General features: G+C 33.9%; 2 protein-coding genes and 1 long non-coding RNA gene across 4 annotated transcripts; 2 read left to right on the top strand and 1 right to left on the bottom strand.

Annotated features, from left to right (window-relative positions):
• Positions 1-2199: 2199 nt before the first annotated feature.
• Positions 2200-3348, top strand: LOC127092552 (uncharacterized). Of its 2 annotated transcripts, none has more exons than XR_007792207.1 (2): positions 2200-2631; positions 2989-3348. It is a non-coding gene; the product is annotated as an uncharacterized LOC127092552 (long non-coding RNA). The 2 variants fall into 2 exon arrangements; XR_007792208.1 differs by having other exon boundaries at positions 2200-2391.
• A 1964-nt stretch (positions 3349-5312) lies between these two features.
• LOC127092044 (protein LIFEGUARD 4) lies at positions 5313-7451 on the top strand. Its single transcript, XM_051030821.1, has 4 exons — positions 5313-5808; positions 5912-6025; positions 6797-6954; positions 7037-7451. Exons 1-4 carry the CDS (start codon positions 5559-5561, stop codon positions 7238-7240), a joined length of 726 nt encoding a protein of 241 aa, XP_050886778.1. The 5' UTR covers positions 5313-5558; the 3' UTR covers positions 7241-7451.
• Positions 7452-12508: 5057 nt separating this feature from the next.
• LOC127097102 (VAN3-binding protein) lies at positions 12509-15964 on the bottom strand. The gene is made up of 6 exons (XM_051035614.1): positions 15333-15964; positions 14852-14977; positions 13487-13922; positions 13150-13389; positions 12968-13075; positions 12509-12858 (listed from the first exon to the last, which is right to left on the bottom strand). The coding sequence occupies exons 1-6, from the start codon at positions 15651-15653 to the stop codon at positions 12650-12652; spliced, it is 1440 nt and encodes a 479-aa protein (XP_050891571.1). The 5' UTR covers positions 15654-15964; the 3' UTR covers positions 12509-12649.
• Between the last annotated feature and the right edge of the window lie 1970 nt (positions 15965-17934).

The raw sequence follows: 17934 nt of genomic DNA on the forward strand, positions 1-17934 counted from the left end.
TTAGCGACTTTGGAGGCTTTGAGTTAGTGTGCTCGCCAATGATTTAGACCCTTGTGCCTATATATCCTCATACGTGCAATAAGGAAGTCAGAGCTTCGTAGTTCGGCTCACAAACGGAGTATTTGTTTAGTTGTTTTTATTGAACAGTATTGGCTTTCGCGTGCTACAGTTCACTTGCTTGTATACTTTGTTATGGGAGCGGGAAGTATGTGCTTCTTTGCGGTAAAGTGGATGCGCTTGGATCACACTCTAGTAGTTAATCAGTACTTGCTCATACATGGAGGCTTAAGCGTCGTTCACGGTAGAACGGAAGTAACACATCCTTTTTGAAAGGTTTTGAAGAGCTGTGCACTAAGGAAGAAAGATGATTTGATTTGTTGGGGTTGATTTTATGTATGGAGACAAGCATCAGACCCTTGGCTAGATACAATCAACAGTCCAAAAACTCGGGAGTTGAAAGGACAATGTTATCCTAACCACTCTTTTTCATCCCAAAAATATATTTGAATTGTGAAAAGAGTTTGGTAAGTCTAATCATTAGAACTTAGAGGGAGACAAGTATTTGACCCTTGACTAAGTATGACCAACAATCAAAATACTTGGGAGTCGAGAGGACAATGGAGTCCTAACTGCCTTTTTTCTCCCTCATAGCACCTAGATCTAACTTGTTTGAATCATTAGATGTTTTAAGGGGGAAGTCAAGTGTCGGGTCCTCAAGCTAGGTACGACCGACAACCTAAGTACTTGAATGTTGTGTACAAGGACGTACACCCCATTTTTGCATTCCAATTTGTTATGAAAATATTTTTGAAAAAGGCACTTGACGTTGGACCAAATGTTTGAGTTTATTATGAAAAATTGTGTGAAGGATGGAGGAGAGAGAGAGAGAGAGAGAGAGAGAGAGAGAGAGAGAGAGAGAGAGAGAGAGAGAGAGAGAGAGAGAGAGAATGAGGTTGAGAAGAGACTGGAAAAAAGATGATATAATGGATCATGAAGTGGATGGAAAATACTTGATGTTGGATCAAGTATTTGCGTTGTAATGGTGTGAGTTTTATTTGGAAAACAACTTGATGTTGGATCAAGTACCTTTTGTTTCTTTTGAAATGCTTTATTTATCGTTTTATTTTTATCTTTTTAATTGGCATGCATGATGAACTAATAAAAAATATACCTAAGCTATTATATGTTCATGGGGTGGGGGGACATTTGACCCACAATGGGGGGTGTAAGCAATACAACTTAAATGGAAATGGAAAGAATTATACAAGTTACAAACTATGTATAATGCCTAAAACATACAAGTGGCATGACACTTCAAACAATACAAGTCGAGTGAATGAGTTAGAGACATGACTAATTAAAAGTGTGCTTGAATCTCAAAGTCACATGTGGAAACACAAAAACAAGAAACGACGTTAGCATGAGATCAAGTCCAATGAGAATGATGCAGCAAATGTAAGCTCATTCAATGGTTTAAATCAATTCAAATATCAATGGATTAATCATGGATAAACAAATCAAAAACTAATCATGTGATCATGGCAAATAAAATTAGGCATACAAGGTATTCATTATCTAAATTGAAATCAGATTTTCAATTTATTCAATACGATCACAAACCAAATGAATCGATTAAATGGACAATTAAAGTGAATATTAATTCTAAGGACTAAAGTCTACCTAAGCATGAATTAGGATCAAACTAATCAAAGGAGTAATCTAACAATCCAAATCAAGAATGTAATCTAATCCACATGGATATTAACAATCATCATACAATAGTCAAATTGAATGAAAATCAACCTAATGGAAAAATCATGGTAAAATCAACCATTAACCATATTAATCTACATAAAATCCACAAAAAGAAATATCAAAACCTAATGATTAAAATCCTAATCATGGCATGATTAATCAAATGAAATAATTCTGGAAAATTAAGAAAAAACTAAATCTAATCTAAAATTTGATTAAACCTAATTAACTAATCAAATAATTAATGAACTAGTCCTAATATCTAAAATCTAAAGATCAAGAAATTACCTAATTCTAACAAGATTAAACTAATCTAATCAGCAAGATTAATACAAAAAATTGGAATTAAAACAGATTAAGAAATAAATTAAAACTATAACCAAGTTTTAAGAAATAATTAAGAAAAACTAATGGACATGGGCCAACTTAGGGGTACGAAACGGAGGTGTGCGTGTGGCCCATGGCAACAAAAGTTTGCTTGGGCCAAAGGCCCAAGTCTTCAAGGACAAGGATAGCTCCAACCCGGTCTGGATCCATGGACGTGTTACGCAAAGACTAGGTCACGATCATGTGGAGGTTGTTGGAAGTCAGTTCCAATTCTGTTATGGTGGTTTTGGAAGTTAGTTGGTTGAAACGGTTAGGAATTTTGTTATGTGATGATGCATTGCCGTTAAAGTTTAGTCTGGATAGCAATTCTGTTGTGCTAATTTGTGTTAGTGGATATTGAATGGATGATATCAATGAGTTGTTCCCCTGTTAAGTAAATTTCCCGTTTGGTATCAACTTCGAATTTGTTCTGCCAAAGGTTTATGCAAAGGGGCCCTGTTGTATATGGTTGCTAATGTTTGTTTGTGACTTTTAGATGCACTACTGTTGGTATGTGTGGACCTGTTGTATGTGGTTGCTATGTTAGTTTATGCTGTTAGCGACTGTTATGGCATAATCAGTTTCAGGGAATGGCAGTTTGGTTTTGTTGTGTTAATTGAATGTTTTGGGTTCAGTTCTGGTTTGGGTTTAATTTGAGGATGCCTTGGTTTATTGTTTTATGGTTCAACTTGGTTATGTTAGCCTTGAATGTATGTTATCATAGCATGGTTTGGAGTGTTGGTAGGTTAGATGAAAATATGTTAGGATGAAGGTTAGGTTATGCTACATTGTTGGATGCATGTTATTCTTAGCATGACTTTGGATTGTGTTAGATTGGTGATATTTAATGAATTTTTTCTCTTGTAGGGTGCAATGTATAAGGTAGGATGGACAAGACTACACAAAGTTCATGAATCAAAATTACCACATGAAGAAAGTTGAAATCTTGGATGCTTTGGAGATCATGCTTGATGGAGGAAATTAGGCTATGAAGCTTGGAGTTTCGGATATGGATTGCTTGGAAATGCTATGAAATTTTGTTGTAAATTTGACATGAACCTTGTGAATTGAAAAAATGGATATATGTAATGATTGTAATTTTGGAATGCATATTGTATTAGCATGTAATAGGATTGATGGTGTTAATATAATTGGAACGTGGTTTGAAATTGTGTATGAATGTTATGGTTCAATGTTGTAATGATAAGTTGAATTTGGTTTGAATAATTTATTTGTACATGAAATAGAAAGATTGAAGGGATGTTTAATCATGTGGTGTAGAATATGAATATGGCTAAAAATGATCATGAACATGAGATTTGGAAGAAAGGTTCATGTATTAAAAGGTGAACAATGAACATGATTCAAAGTGGCTTGAAGTGAACTTGGAAATGGATATGGACATGTATTGTATTGAAAAGATAATGGTTGGAAAATGACTTTGGTTAAATGGTTGACTTTGGTTAAATGGTTGACTTTGGTCAATTGGTTGACCAAAAAGTCATAAGTTGACCAAAAGTCAACTTAGATAAAAATACGTATTTTTGTATAATCTCTTATGGACAAATGAATGTGGATCACAATGCCTTTAAAATATGTCATGTTATTGACTGATCTTGAACCAAAGAACACCAACCAAGCAACAAATTATGACCATGTAAAGCTTTGAATGAATCCCAACAATGAATCAGGATCATAAATCTTTATCAAGCAAATGAACCATCCATAATGAACCAAATGAATCAGATGAAACCTCATTCTTGAATGTATACACCACAGATGATGATCTCATAGTCAGAAACTAGGGTTTCAGGGACTTGAATTAATCTTGATGATGCTCACACCCAACATGCCTTCTATTCTGTGCTCTGTGTGAAAAGACCCTTGAATCCATGATTTTGAGCTTTCCAAATGCAAGTTGAATATATTATGATATTATGGATATATAGATGAGATGAATGTTTATCAGGATATGAAAATGATTAGGATAGTGACCTAGATGATCATTGTGAAGGATATGGTGAATTTTGAGGTATGACACCAGGATATGGTTAGATAACCATTAAATGTACTTCCTTTCAAAAATAAATTAACTTACAAGAGTCCTTGAAAGTGAACCGTGTTTCTCATGGCCTCAACTTTTTCAGGTGATTATCGCCTTGTTATATGGATTATGCTTCTGATGGATGTCAAAATATTCAATTGATGACAAGCAATCAACATCGGGCATCTTATCTAATGAAATTGCAAAGAGATCGACATTGGCTTTGAAACACTTGAGAGGTCCTTTTCCACTAGGGTCTATAGATCGGCTCCTATCTTCATAATTATGAGTGGGGTTTCATAAACTTATACAACTATGAATTCTTCATCTAGAATTGGCCTTGAAATTTTCATCCTTGAATCATTTGGGAGGTTGCGCTCGTCATTCGTTAGGGTTTTATCTAAGTGCACGTCAAAATTTATGTTGTTGATGTCCGATCAATTTTGGTTGGAAAGAATAACCCTTCTCGTTGGTGGGTTGTCATAGTTGGATCTTTCAACATTATTTAATATATCGAGCAAGCTCTGTACAAGTCATCATAAGTAATAACTGGTTCGTCGTATATTTGTTAGTAATCATCTTTAGGTGGACGGTCGAAGCGACGATGTCGAGTGCCACAAAGAAGGGTCTTCTCAGGATGCATTTGTATACGTTTTTACACGAGACTATCAAGAATTGCACGTCAACTGCCCTTAAATTTAATTTCGGAAAATATCAAATTTTTTAAAATATTTGATATTTATCTGAAAAATCTTAATCCATATTAAAAATTGACAAAATTTCCAAAAAAACAAAAACTTCAATAAATTTAATTTTTTAAATAATTTTGCATCTCTTTATAAATTTCTGATACAAACTAAAAAAATTTCGTTAAAAAACATATAAATTTCAAAAGTTTCTAAAATTTATCAAAAATATAAAAGTAAAATCACTCTAAATAAAAGAATGCTAAATATAAATGGGATTGATAAGTTAATTCCTCATTAACTAGTCACAAATGCTGATAGCCATGTTCTTACATGTTCTAGCAAGTCCTAACTTTGTTAACAAAATCTAAAACATTTTCAACCATACACGTGTCAATAGCAGCAAAACCCACACCACCGTGTTTACCAGCGAAGCTACTCGTTGTTTCTCCAGTCGCGTATAAAGTATGATCTCGCGAAGACGCGAAGTTTCTTCTACAGTAATCATTTTTAACAAATTTAACAAAACTTAACCAATAAGCAATTATTTGTTAATTAATCAGTTAACCTCACGAGTCTCATAGCAGTTTATTCCATTTATTTATTAACCCCCGCAAACAAAAATAAAAATCGAAAATCCTCAAACATTTCTCAGTCAAGAAACTTCACCGGAAAAAGAAAGAACGCAACAAGAACAAGTTAACACGATGTGGAATCAACCCTACGGAAAATCCGATTTGGAAAGCGGCGCAAGGCCTCTGTATCCGATGATGCTTGAGAGCCCCGAACTACGGTGGTCTTTCATCCGAAAAGTCTACGTCATCATCGCCATCCAATTACTCGCCACCATCGCTGTCGGCGCCGTCGTCGTCACCGTTCGTCCCATTTCAACGTTCTTCGCCACCACCAACGCTGGTCTCGCTCTTTACATCGTTCTCGTCTTTGTCCCTTTGATCAGTGCGTTTTCTTTTCCCTGAATTTGGTTTGGATTCTAGAATGTTGTTTGTGTTGAGATTTAGTTTTAGTCTGACTGTTGTTGGTTTTTGCATGTGGATTTCAGCGTTGTGCCCGCTTTACTCGTATTATCAGAAGCATCCGGTTAATTACTTTCTGTTGGGGATTTTCACTCTCTCGCTTTCGTTTGTCGTTGGATTGAGTTGTGCTTTCACTAGCGGTAAGATTCGTTGTTTTGATTGTCTTTTTCATGTTGTGTATTATTTGGGATTGATTGGTTAATGCATTCATTCGATTTTGTATTTCATTTGAAATCTGTAACAATTTAAGGTTATGTCGTTTAATTGATTGAACTTGGAATTTTTGGACTGTGTGGTTGAAATTTAGGGTTCTATTTGTCATTCTAATTAGGGGTAATGAACAAAGGAGAAATACTTATTTGGAAATTAGAATTATTCTAACTAGAATTAGGGATTTAGAGATATATTGTAGGTTGTGAGTGTTCAAATACCAATGCTTGTATCATGGATTCAGGTGAGTACTTTCAAAACAAGATTCATTGAAGATTTGAATTTTGTGATCATGCATTGTTTGTGTTTAGTTTCACTTGTGGAGCACTTTGAATTGATTATAGAATTCATTTTGATTATGCTTTTCATAATTGATTCTAATTGAAGTTAGGACTTGTAGCTTTTGGGTTTTAATGTGATTTATATATTGAAATTTGTTGTTCAATTTGCTTTTGTAGAAGTTTATTCGAACATAAATCATTTTACCTTCAACTCACCTTTAGTCCAAATCAATTTTATGGAATTAATTAAAAAAAAAACAAACAGGAAAAAACTAATCTGTAATTTGGGGTTCAGAGTTTCATGCCTTACTATTTTGGCTTATGCAATTTGGTTTGCTCAAGTTGCATTTTATCATTTAGAATTGCCAATTTTATGTGGGATGCCGAGCCTCTCCTAATGAGATTTGGTATTCTATACAGAGAAAGTTATTCTGGAAGCAGCTATATTGACTGCTGTGGTGGTGATAGCTCTGACTCTGTACACATTTTGGGCTGCAAGTAGAGGCTATGATTTCAACTTCCTTGGCCCTTTCTTATTCGGTGCTTTGCTAGTTCTTATGGTATTTGGGCTGATTCAGGTATTATTATGATTTTCAAAGGGTCCTTTCTTGTTACACTGTTTAATGGTTTCGGTTGAATTCTCATTGTCTCTGCCTGCAGGTTTTCTTTCCACTGGGTAAGATATCTACTATGATCTATGGTTGCTTGGCAGCAATTATATTCTGTGGCTACATCCTATACGATACAGACAACTTGATCAAGAGATACTCATACGACGAATTTATTTGGGCTTCTGTCTCTTTGTATTTGGATATCATCAACCTTTTCCTATCTCTGCTCACTATTTTCAGAGCTGCTGAATAGTTATGATCCTTGTTTTTCTTAGTACATACTACTTGTTTACTTTTGGGGTAGTGGGTGGTTTTTGAAAAATAATTCTTATCTGCTAATAAATCTTTATGGCCTCCCAGCTGCTCTTGTTCCTTTCCTTGTATTGGATAATTGTTGTTAAGGCTGTTAATACATACAAGTAGTTGATTAACGATTTTATGTTGAATTGTAAATACTTCTTTTACATTGTTCTCTTGATTCATGTGTTCTTTATTATGTTATGATCTTTAGTTGAAGTTGATGTATAGATACTATGACTGATGGATTTTTGAGTGTTGATCCTTCTCTGATGAAAACTATAACAAAGGGACAATTTAATACTGTTAGGTTTAGATTTATTGAACAATCTATATATTATATTACTCCCTCCGTTCCTTTATAAATGTCACTTTCTTGTAAAAAAATTGTTTCTTTTTAATTGTCACTTACAAAGTTCAAGGTTGTAGAGAGAGAAAAAGTAAAGTGAATGTAATAAATAATTAAGGGTATTATAGGTAAAAGAAGAATTATTGTTTGAAAAGTAACAATAATGATTAGCTTCCGTGGTATGTGTAAAAAGTCAAAAAATGACACTTAAAAAGGAACAGCAAGAGGAGTGGACATGGAAACATTTTTGGAATTGAAAACAGACCAACAGTATATATTTCTATACTGGTATAAAGATCTTTACTCTAGTAGTATATTAACATATTTTAAAACCATTCTTAATAATTTAGTTTTAACCTGAAGTTACACGAGTCTAATAATTGCAGACTACTAGCATCCTAGTTAGCGTTAAAAGTGTTATTAAAAAAAGATTGCATATTGTTTATATTAGCATTAGAACTTACATTATATATTTATTTGGAAACAAAATTTTCGATAGTTTAAAATTATATTTTAAATTTTCAGTATACTGGATATTTTAAATTTTTTGATTTGTTTTATTAACTTTTGGAAATTTGAAATTTATTTATTGAAAAAAAAAATTTAAATGATAAGATTTTTTTTTTAACATTTAAGATTTTATCGACAGTTTTGGACGGTTGTGATTATATCGATAATTTTGTGTGCTTCAGAGTAAATACAAGGTTGTATATGATAAAAACATTTTAAAAAATGCCTCATCCTGAATCATAACAGTCGAATCTGCAACCTTCTTAACTACCGGATCAATCACCGAATCAACAACAACAGCATTTGGTATCACCTCTTGGGTCTTCTTACAATGAGTTTTTGATCAATATCAAGATGATTTTCATAATTTCAAACGTTTTACAAATTATTTTCAAGCTAATACAAATCAAAATCTTGATCAAACATCGAGTGATTTTTTCTAAATCAGATGTGATATTTTTTAAATCAGATGTAATATTAGAATTTTTTAAAAATAAACACGAAAGAACATGATCATTAAAATCTAGTATTCCGGTGGGACCTCTCGAATGATCGAATCGTTCATTCTTTTCTTTCATTCTTAAAATACATAAATCAACTTAGACAAATAAGGACCGTTGGAATCAAACATTATGACGTAGTTTTTTGAACAATTGATTATCATCAAATGTTCGTTGTCCATCAAACGATTTTCTTAATTAATCCTGAATGAAAAAGGATCGTTGCAATCTAGCATTCTAGTGGAATCCCGAATGATTGACCCCGAGGCTACGGTCTCCTTCTCATCAAACGATCGTCATTCACCTATAAAATACATCTAACAAATCACAAATTTTTTCTCGCCGCCGTGCGATTAATCTGAAAAACCTTTTTATAAGTAAAAGACATTTTGTCTTAAGGTGATGCAAAACAATGCTTCATCCACAATCGTTGAGTTGAGATAAGTGACGTTTTCCCGTGAATGTTGATTTGTAAATTCATTTATTGTGATACAAACGCCCCCTTCTAACATGTTTTGGATAAAATAATATTTTTCGTCGATTAATACAAAATAGTTTTTGCTAAAATCGACCAACAAACAAACATTTTATCTCCAGAACTACATATGTCTTGAGTTCTCCATCGTACCTGGAGATACGTAGGAGCAAAATTCGCAATCTTGTCGGACACATTAATAAAAAGATTTTTTTGCAATCCCTTTCTATTCTCTTTTTACTTTTAATAATTTGTAGAAAGCAAATGACATAAGTCAACATTTAATCGCAAATTTAACTAAAAGGTTTTCCTTGAGTACAACGGACATGAGGGGGCTAATACCTTTCCATTGCATAATCGACTCTCGAATCTAAATATGGTTGTGACGATCATGTTTGTTTCTAAAAGTTTTTATCGATATTTTTCTATACCTTCATTGGAATAAATAAAGTTCGGTGGCGACTATGTTCGAACACATTTTTTTCCGCAAGCATGCGATGCACTTCACGAAGGATCATATATTTTTAGGTACGATACCGTGTATCAGACTTCACATCAATTTGCATATTTGTTTGTTAGTGAGTTCCCCTTTAGAACCATTAAGGATCCATTATATTAAACAATTATAAGTATGTATCTATATCATTCTTGTTTTTGAAATCTTATGAACTTTAAAGCTTAAAACAGTGAGAAAAATTATAATTTTTATAGAGAAATTTAGAGAAAGAATGGTAGAAATTCTTTGGAGTTGTTGGAATTTGGGAAACTCTTGGATGTATCTAAAAGGATTGAGAAACATTTATAAATATTTTGGGCTTGCGTAATTCATATATAGAGAGTTGGAGAGATTAATAAACACTTGAGTAGAAAATAGGGTTTGTTCTAGAGATCATGGGTGACGGTTGTTTTTTGGTAAATCTTTTATAATCTCTTGTATTAACTTTTGAAAGTAGCACAGATACTTCAAACCAGAAACAGAGACAATATGAGAAAGATATATAAACAAAATCAATTTGACATCAAATTAAAACACTCAAAATTACATAGATACTTGTTAACATAAATTTAACATTATATATCGTTATAAATGGGGAGTTCAGGATGCTGGAACATATTGATAATATCGTCGGCGGATCTTTCAATCCTTGCATCCACTTTAATCGGATCCTTTGATGCGTAACGGTAAAATGTATTCCACACTATCAGTAAATATTCATCCGTCTTCAATTCAAAGTTGGTGAATTGTATCTTTCCTTCGCTGTCAAGCGATGGTGAATGATACTCGGGCTTAAAAACTCTCTGATTTTCTGGATATCGTATGAGAGTATTCAGTTTAGTTTTTTTTTTAGATCGACGAGAAATATGTTGTCGCACATTTCCAAGGCCCATGTAACGTTGACCTCTTTTTCGGATTCCAAAAATATGAATCCCACTAAAAAAGTCTTCTCCATAGAAGTAGCACCAATAATTTCCAGAAGTGAAAGCCTATACTTGTTGGTCTTATACGTTGAATCAATGATGAGGACAGTGAAAAATATATTGAACAACTTGATATTTTCGGGATGAGTCTAGAATATGTCACGAATAATGACTTTATCCTCACAAGCTTTGTACCTATAAAAATAATGGTTATCATCCAAAAGCTTCAAAAGTTGTTGCATTTCGAATCTTGGACCTCTTATTGTCATATTGTTTCGATAACATGCATTATATATCTGCTTGATATTTGAATAACTTTCCGGTTTTTCCATTTCAAATCTGCAAGTATGTTTTTCGGTGCCACCCTAATTAAAGACATTTCCGAAATAATTCCTTTTCCTCTAGTTTAAGGCGACATACAATGAGATGATCGGCTAGCTCGATTTGCAAGGTATGATTATGTAAACCAAAAATCACATTAAATTTCAATGTATCATCCATCTTATGGTATCCGTGCAACTTCCGAATTGGTGGAACATACATGTCATTTCTCTCGCATCTCATGGTTACAAATGTTTGCATTCTATTAGAATCATTGTCGGAGCTTCCGATTACAATGTCTAAGCTCAATTTCCTGGCCTCCATGCGGACCAATTCAAGCATATATTCACGAGCAACAAATAGTTGTTCATTTCTAAATTATTGACCAACATCTGACTCAACATCAACCGGTCTAGCATTCGATTTAACATCATCCTTCACCTCATTCAGTTTAACATCATTCTTCACTTCATTCGGTCTTACATCGTTACTTACAGTAGTTTTGGGAAAAATATCTGGGTGCACCATATCTAATACAAACCAAAACAGAAAAACTGTTACAAAAATTCACAGTAACAAGCAACTTCGATGATGCATCTCCAAAATAGATGGCAGGTGAATTCGGAGATGCATAACCAGACTAATGTTCATTTTTTCAATTCAAGAACAAGATTAATGCAAATAATGCAGTATGAATGCATTTTATCTTAAATTGCAACTTCTTTTCCTCCCTTTTATGTGATAGAACACAAGAATGGTGATTTGGAATCGAAAAGTTGATTGAAGATGAATTTTTAAAAGGGTTTTGGGTTTTGAAGGAGGTATGGAGCGCGAGAGAGATGATCATGCAAGGTGGTCACATATTCAATTTTCCGCTTGAGATTTTCGGAGATGCATCTCCGAAAACATTACTGAATGGATAAATGTTAAACCATTTTAATGAAAATGCTGTTTAAACGGCTTCAAGAGTCTTTTCGGAGATGCATTTGCGAATTCACCTTAAAAATCTTCGCAGATGTTTCTCTAGATTAAATTTTAGCAAAAATGGAATTTGTGCGTTCGGATATGCATCTCCGAAAAAACCTAAAGATATTTTTGAATTTTTAGAAGTTCGACCCACACCGTAAGGATGATAAATAAATTGCCAAGAAAAATACATATATTAGCGAATTAGCCCAATAAAATTGGAGAAAGATCCATTAACTTTGTGGAGGGAACTGCACCATAACTTCCTCTTTATATCTCTTTAACAATCCACTCTCTCACCTCTTTTTCCTCCCTTTTTTTTTCTTTCTGATTTTCAATTCTCTCTCGACAAAAAATACTTAAAATCAGACAAAGTTAGAGAGTAGAGAATCTCAATCCTAATAAAATTGACTTATTACGAACAAGTGAGTTTTAAAGAAAATTTTGTAAGTGACTTATTTACTTCTTTTTTTTATAATTTTTTTTATTTTTTATTTTTAATGTTTGTAACCAGTCTGAATTAATATCATGTTGTGTCAGTCTGGTATATTCTACTAAATGCTACCTCATTAGTAGACATAGTTCTAACAAGATAATAAAACACCAATTTATAGCAAAAATCGAAGCAATTGGTAGAATAATCACTTTAATCTTATTAGGCTATATGATTTACTTCAAAAGAAACTTGATAGCATTTTGTTTCATGAAAAAAATAAAAGACTTTAGGTTATGAAAAGGTTACAAAATCCATTAATTTCCCTTATAGGAGATTTGCAAAATAAAGCTAACTACATAGATATAACATAGTTTGATTAGCAACCTATATTAGATTCTGTTTTTCCTATGTGAAACAATTGAAAGAAGTCTTGAAACACCTTGAGTCCACAATTCATATTCTCTTTGATTTCTACATTCAAACTCAACTAAACCTCTTGATTCTGTCTTCAATCCAAAGTACCTTCTTTTTTCACCATCCTCTAATAGATGCCTCCCTGACCATGCTGCTAAAGTCATGCACACATCTAACACAACATCTGAAAATATTTCAAGAAAAAACATCATGTTAACAACCAAATGAGTTATCATTGATTTCTATGAAATTGCAAGGAAAACTAAGTTATAGTATATATTGCTATAGCTCACTCTTTTTCTTTTTTGTAATTGTTCCTGCAACATGTCTGCTTTTCATTTTCAACATCACCTGGCCGGTTCGATGTATATAAACAGAAACTACTTTCCAGTGAAGATCACCTGCAGATATAACCAAATAGAGCTTAATCCTTTAGCAAATGAAAATGTTTCGAAACTCGATTTAATCAAATTACCTTTACGAGTGCGTTTGAGTAATTCGGTTCCTCGAGCCAGAAGCTCTTGGCTGCAAGCACTTAGAAAATTATCTGCATTGACAATCTCTCCACCACTATCACTAGTGCTAGAACTACTGTTATTATTGGCTTTACCGCCGCATATTCCAATTCCTATGCTTTTCTCTAACGGTGTCACGGCATTAATACTCCACATCTCTTTCAATGCTCTTGCTTTCAATGTTGCTGCACCCCTTAGAGCTGCATATATCAAGAAAGGACCACATTGGTAATATAATCAGGATTAAGGACCATATTGCAATATTGCTGAATGAATGAATGAACAAAATCTCTCTACCTGTGGCAGCTGCAGCGGTTAGAGTAGTGATATCATCATGAGATCTCACATTGACAGCAGAACTAACAACAGAAGCAAGGTGTTCTCTCTCAGCTCCCATTGCTTCAGCAGCTTCCACACACTGAGCAGCAATCAGTGTTGCTGCAGAAGCCACAGCCATATCAGTCTTGACCATTCTCTCATCCTTGTTTGACGCAGACGATGCTGCCGTTGCTGCTGTGATGGCAGCAACGGCAGAAGCTACTGCTGCTACCGAAATAGCAGCATGAACTTGAGCATTATGGCTTCTGTTTTCTTCTTTCTTTTTTTCTCTTCTTTCTTTCAACCATCTTCCTACTGTTTTTGGTCCTGAACTAGGTGTTGCATTGCCAATTCCACTACTCATGGCTCTTGTACCATTGAATAAAGCATGTATCGAATTGTTTGCACGAAAAAACTGCAATACATTTACATGTAGATTATCATTACCATTTTTTTTTCTAGTTAAAAACCAAATTGAGCTTTTTCTAGGTAGAAGTAAAATAATCCAAAATGAGAAGGTTGTTTTGATTTGTTTTGTTTTGCTTTGTTTGCGTGACTGTGAAGATAAAAGGTACAACATTGGACAGTCAAACTCTTTGTCTTGCTGTCTAACTAATCTTCAACATTTTGATCAGCAATGACTAGTCACATCCAAAAGTTAAGCTCAAAGCTCAAAATGTTCAATTTTGAAATGAAAAAAAAAAGTCATACCTCTCTCTCTATAAAACTAGCTAGGCTCTATATAGTCTAGCTCTTTTTTTTGTCTGGTAGTGGGAGAAGATAAAATAAAAGGGACCCTAATTCCAAACTCTGATAGAAAACCTTTGTGCTTTATTAAGCACTAAAAATCATCAGTGATGTGCAATTTACTTTTGCAGGCATGTTACAAAGTACTAACACAGTCTGTGTCTGCTTCTTGGTTACTACAAACAACTTGAATTGATTTTCATGATATTTTATAACCATAAGAAGTACTAGCTTTTGCATTAGATTGGAAAATTTGCATGAAACTTTACATCAACCTTACTTCCAATAAAAACACAATCATCCAAATTCAAAATATAAACATTAAGTAATTTGAAAAAATGAAAAAAACTAAACTTAATTATAAATATTGGAGTCGTGTCGGTGTAAGTGTATGACACTCGTACATACATGGACACGTCTTTTCTCAGATGCGTGAAACAAAAAGCAGTAGTATATTTTTAAGGAACAAAAACATGTGATACATAACTACTATTGCACTTATAAACCAACAACCAACCAGCCACTATTGACTGCAACAATTGTTCCTAAGGGTCCCACTCCAAGCCAAAAAAAAGAGAGAAAGGAACAGAGAGATACCTTAATAACATCGTCAAATTCATCAGAAGGAGAAATTGGAGGACTATCCGTTCCTGTTAAAGAACCACCACCATTCAATGGTTCACTGCTATGAGACAATCTACCTGATGTTAATGGAGATACTTCCTGTTACATACATAACATCACACATAAAACAAATTTTAAAACCAAACAACATTACTATAAAGTTTATAAACATAAAAACCAAAACATTAATTAAAAAGAATGACAAGCTTTTTCACACAACTCAATTTTTACAATGACCATTTAGTACTATGCTACATAAACTTCAATAGGGGTGTGAAAAAAATAATTTTTACAATGACCCTTTAGTACTATGCTACATAAACTTCAAAAGGGGTGAGAAAAAAATAATTTTTACAATGACCCTTTAGTACTATGCCGCATAAAATTCAAAAGGGGTGTGAAAAAAATAATCTTTTTATGAATGTATGTAGTTTAGTTGATACTTAATAGTTACCTCTCTTGTAGACTGTGACATGATGCGTTCAAGGACAAGCTGTGAAGTAGCAGAGGTAGCAAAAGAGAATTGATTTCCAGATATGGTTTCTTCAGGTATAGAGATAGTAGAAGGTTTATTGGAAGGTAAGCAAGTAGAAGAAGGAGGTGGTGGTTGAGGTGACAAGGCTTTAGAGACTTCAAATGCAGAAGCACTCCATGATCTTGAGAGAAACTCCATTGGTATTCTTGGACTTTCTGGCAAACGAGTAGTGCCATTGTTTGTTGTTGGAAGGTAGTCATTGTTATTTCTGTTACAGTTGATTCTGAACTTTGGTTCCATGTTAGTTATGGTCTTGTTGAATGTTGTTAGTTATATTGGTTAGAGTGGTAGGAGCATGAAAGGTTTTAAATGGTGATGTTGTGAGTGAGGACAATGTTTTGGTCAGCAAAATGTGGTTGATTGATGAATAATGAGGAATGGTCAAACAGCATGTGATGAAGTACTTTGTGATCAACTTCATAGACAGTAAAGAAAGAAGGAAATAAAGTAAAGTAGTGTTATGTGGTTTGTGGCTATATATTAGGGAGGGACTATAGGGTATAGGGAGAATTATGTGAAACCTATTTTAACACAACTTTGTGGCTTTAGTGGTTCTCTTGTAGTACATTGTAGCATTATTATGCTATTGAAATAATTTATACAGTGGTCTGACTAAAAGAAATTTATATAAATCAGTGCTGGATATTTTAATGAGCTATTATTAGTGACTGATTCAACAATCATCACCAAACAACATTTATCAAGTGGATGAGGGTGGCCATGATGTGGCGACACTTGGATCTTGGAGAAGTTGTTTAAAAAGTGGGAATGGCAAGAGGTTTTTTATACCTCAATACTCCAAATTGAAATAAAAACTACCCGGTTGCCCTTACGAATAAGCATGGTCATTTATTGATCGAGAGTAAGAAAAGAGATTTAAAAGAGAGAGTTCGGCCTTTCAATAACCGAGGTGTCAAAGTTGATTTTCTAAATATTAATGGCCTCCCCCTTTCATTGGCCAATGCCATATGTTCAAAAAAACGCAGGGTACCCTCGGTCATTTAATGGCCGAGTCTCTTTATCAAATGTGATAGTTTGAGATTTTATTTGTAAAGTAAGGCAGTTAGGGAATTTTGTTTCAAAAGTGGGGCAAGGCAGTAAAAAAATCGAATGATAACGACTCTTATTCAATATTTTAAAAAATCGGACATATCATCAAATCGTTGATGATATTGGGTTATTGGTTTGTTGATCGAGCCATTGAATCAGTGTTTGAACCACATGATTAAACCTAATTAAGTCGAATAAGTCACTTGAATAAACTTATTTTTATAACAAAATTATATAGTTATTAAATTGGTCGAATCAGAGTACTCTTGTGAGATATTGGATCGAACTTTAGTATGGTCGAAGGGTAGCTTCTTGATTTGATAATTCGACAGGACCTTAGCATGCCGTTGAAGTCTGTTCACATGTTGTAGTCGAAATATGCTAGGATTGTTAGCATGTAGAATTTAGTCTGTTTGTAATGCCCAATTGTTTAAGTTAACTTGTTCTCTAAGTTAGCTTGTGTAATGGGCCTGTGTGTAAAATTCCATTAGGTTAATGTGTTAGTTTTCTTATAAATATCATACTAGTCTCTCATCATTGCATAAGGGCAAATCCTAATTAGGATGAGATAGGTTATTTGATATTCTATAACACTTGTAATCTTGTTTCAAAGAGAAAGTAAAGAATAACAGTTTATAACCAATTTCATTGTGTTCTTATTGTTTTTTCTTATTTTCTACCCTTGTGGGTTTCTTACCGATCAAGAAATCAATTATACTTTATAATTCTGACATCATTTTTACAACAAATTGATGCGGTGAGCGTGGAGAAGATGCCTTCAACAAAGTATGAGATTGAAAAATTCACCGGAGTGAACGATTTCGGTTTGGAGCACTTGAAGATGAAAGCCTCACTAGTTCAGCAAGGTTATTTAGAAGCGTTGAAGGGAGACGCAACCATGGATGATGCGTTAAAGGATAAAGAAAAAAGACTATGGTAGAGAAAGCCCACAACACCATCTTATTGATCCTTGGTGATAAGGTTCTTCGACAGGTTTCGAAGGAGACGATATCGTCGGGTCTTTGGTAGAAACTCGAAAGTTTGTACATGACCAAATCTTTGGTCAATCGCCTCTACCTGAAGCAAGCTCTGTATTCATTCAAGATGAGTGAAGACAAAGTTCTGGCTTAGCAGTTGGATATGTTCAACAAGATGATTCTTGATCTTGAAAATATCGATGTAAAAATCGAGGATGAAGATCAAGCGCTGTTACTGTTGTGTGTTTTTCCCATAACAAATGCTCACTTCAAAGAAACTCTCTTGTATGGAAGAGAGTCTCTGACCTTTGAAGAGGTTCAATCGGTCTTGCACTTTAAAGATTTGAACAAACAAAAGGAGCACAAGCCATCTTCGACTGGTAAAGGTTTGTCGGTTAAAGCGAAATTCACAAAGAGAGATGGCAAGTTCGACAAGAAGAAGGGTAAAAGTCAGCATAAGTCTTATAATGGTGATGCATCTGGTATTTGATGTT

This window comes from Lathyrus oleraceus, chromosome 6 (assembly GCF_024323335.1).
Source record: "Lathyrus oleraceus cultivar Zhongwan6 chromosome 6, CAAS_Psat_ZW6_1.0, whole genome shotgun sequence".
Classification (NCBI taxonomy): Eukaryota; Viridiplantae; Streptophyta; class Magnoliopsida; order Fabales; family Fabaceae; genus Lathyrus; species Lathyrus oleraceus.

Bases quoted from the DNA above. Each gene is read 5' to 3' on its own strand.
- LOC127097102 (XM_051035614.1), bottom strand. From the start codon at position 15,653: ATGGAACCAAAGTTCAGAATCAACTGTAACAGAAATAACAATGACTAC. The intron at 13,390-13,486 runs GTAGAGAGATTT...TGATATATGCAG, and splicing joins AACCGCTGCAGCTGCCACAG to CTCTAAGGGGTGCAGCAACA. The intron at 12,859-12,967 runs GTGAGCTATAGC...AAATATTTTCAG, and splicing joins AATTACAAAAAAGAAAAAGA to ATGTTGTGTTAGATGTGTGC.
- LOC127092044 (XM_051030821.1), top strand. From the start codon at position 5,559: ATGTGGAATCAACCCTACGGAAAATCCGATTTGGAAAGCGGCGCAAGG. The intron at 5,809-5,911 runs GTGCGTTTTCTT...TGTGGATTTCAG, and splicing joins CGTCTTTGTCCCTTTGATCA to CGTTGTGCCCGCTTTACTCG. The intron at 6,026-6,796 runs GTAAGATTCGTT...TATTCTATACAG, and splicing joins GAGTTGTGCTTTCACTAGCG to AGAAAGTTATTCTGGAAGCA.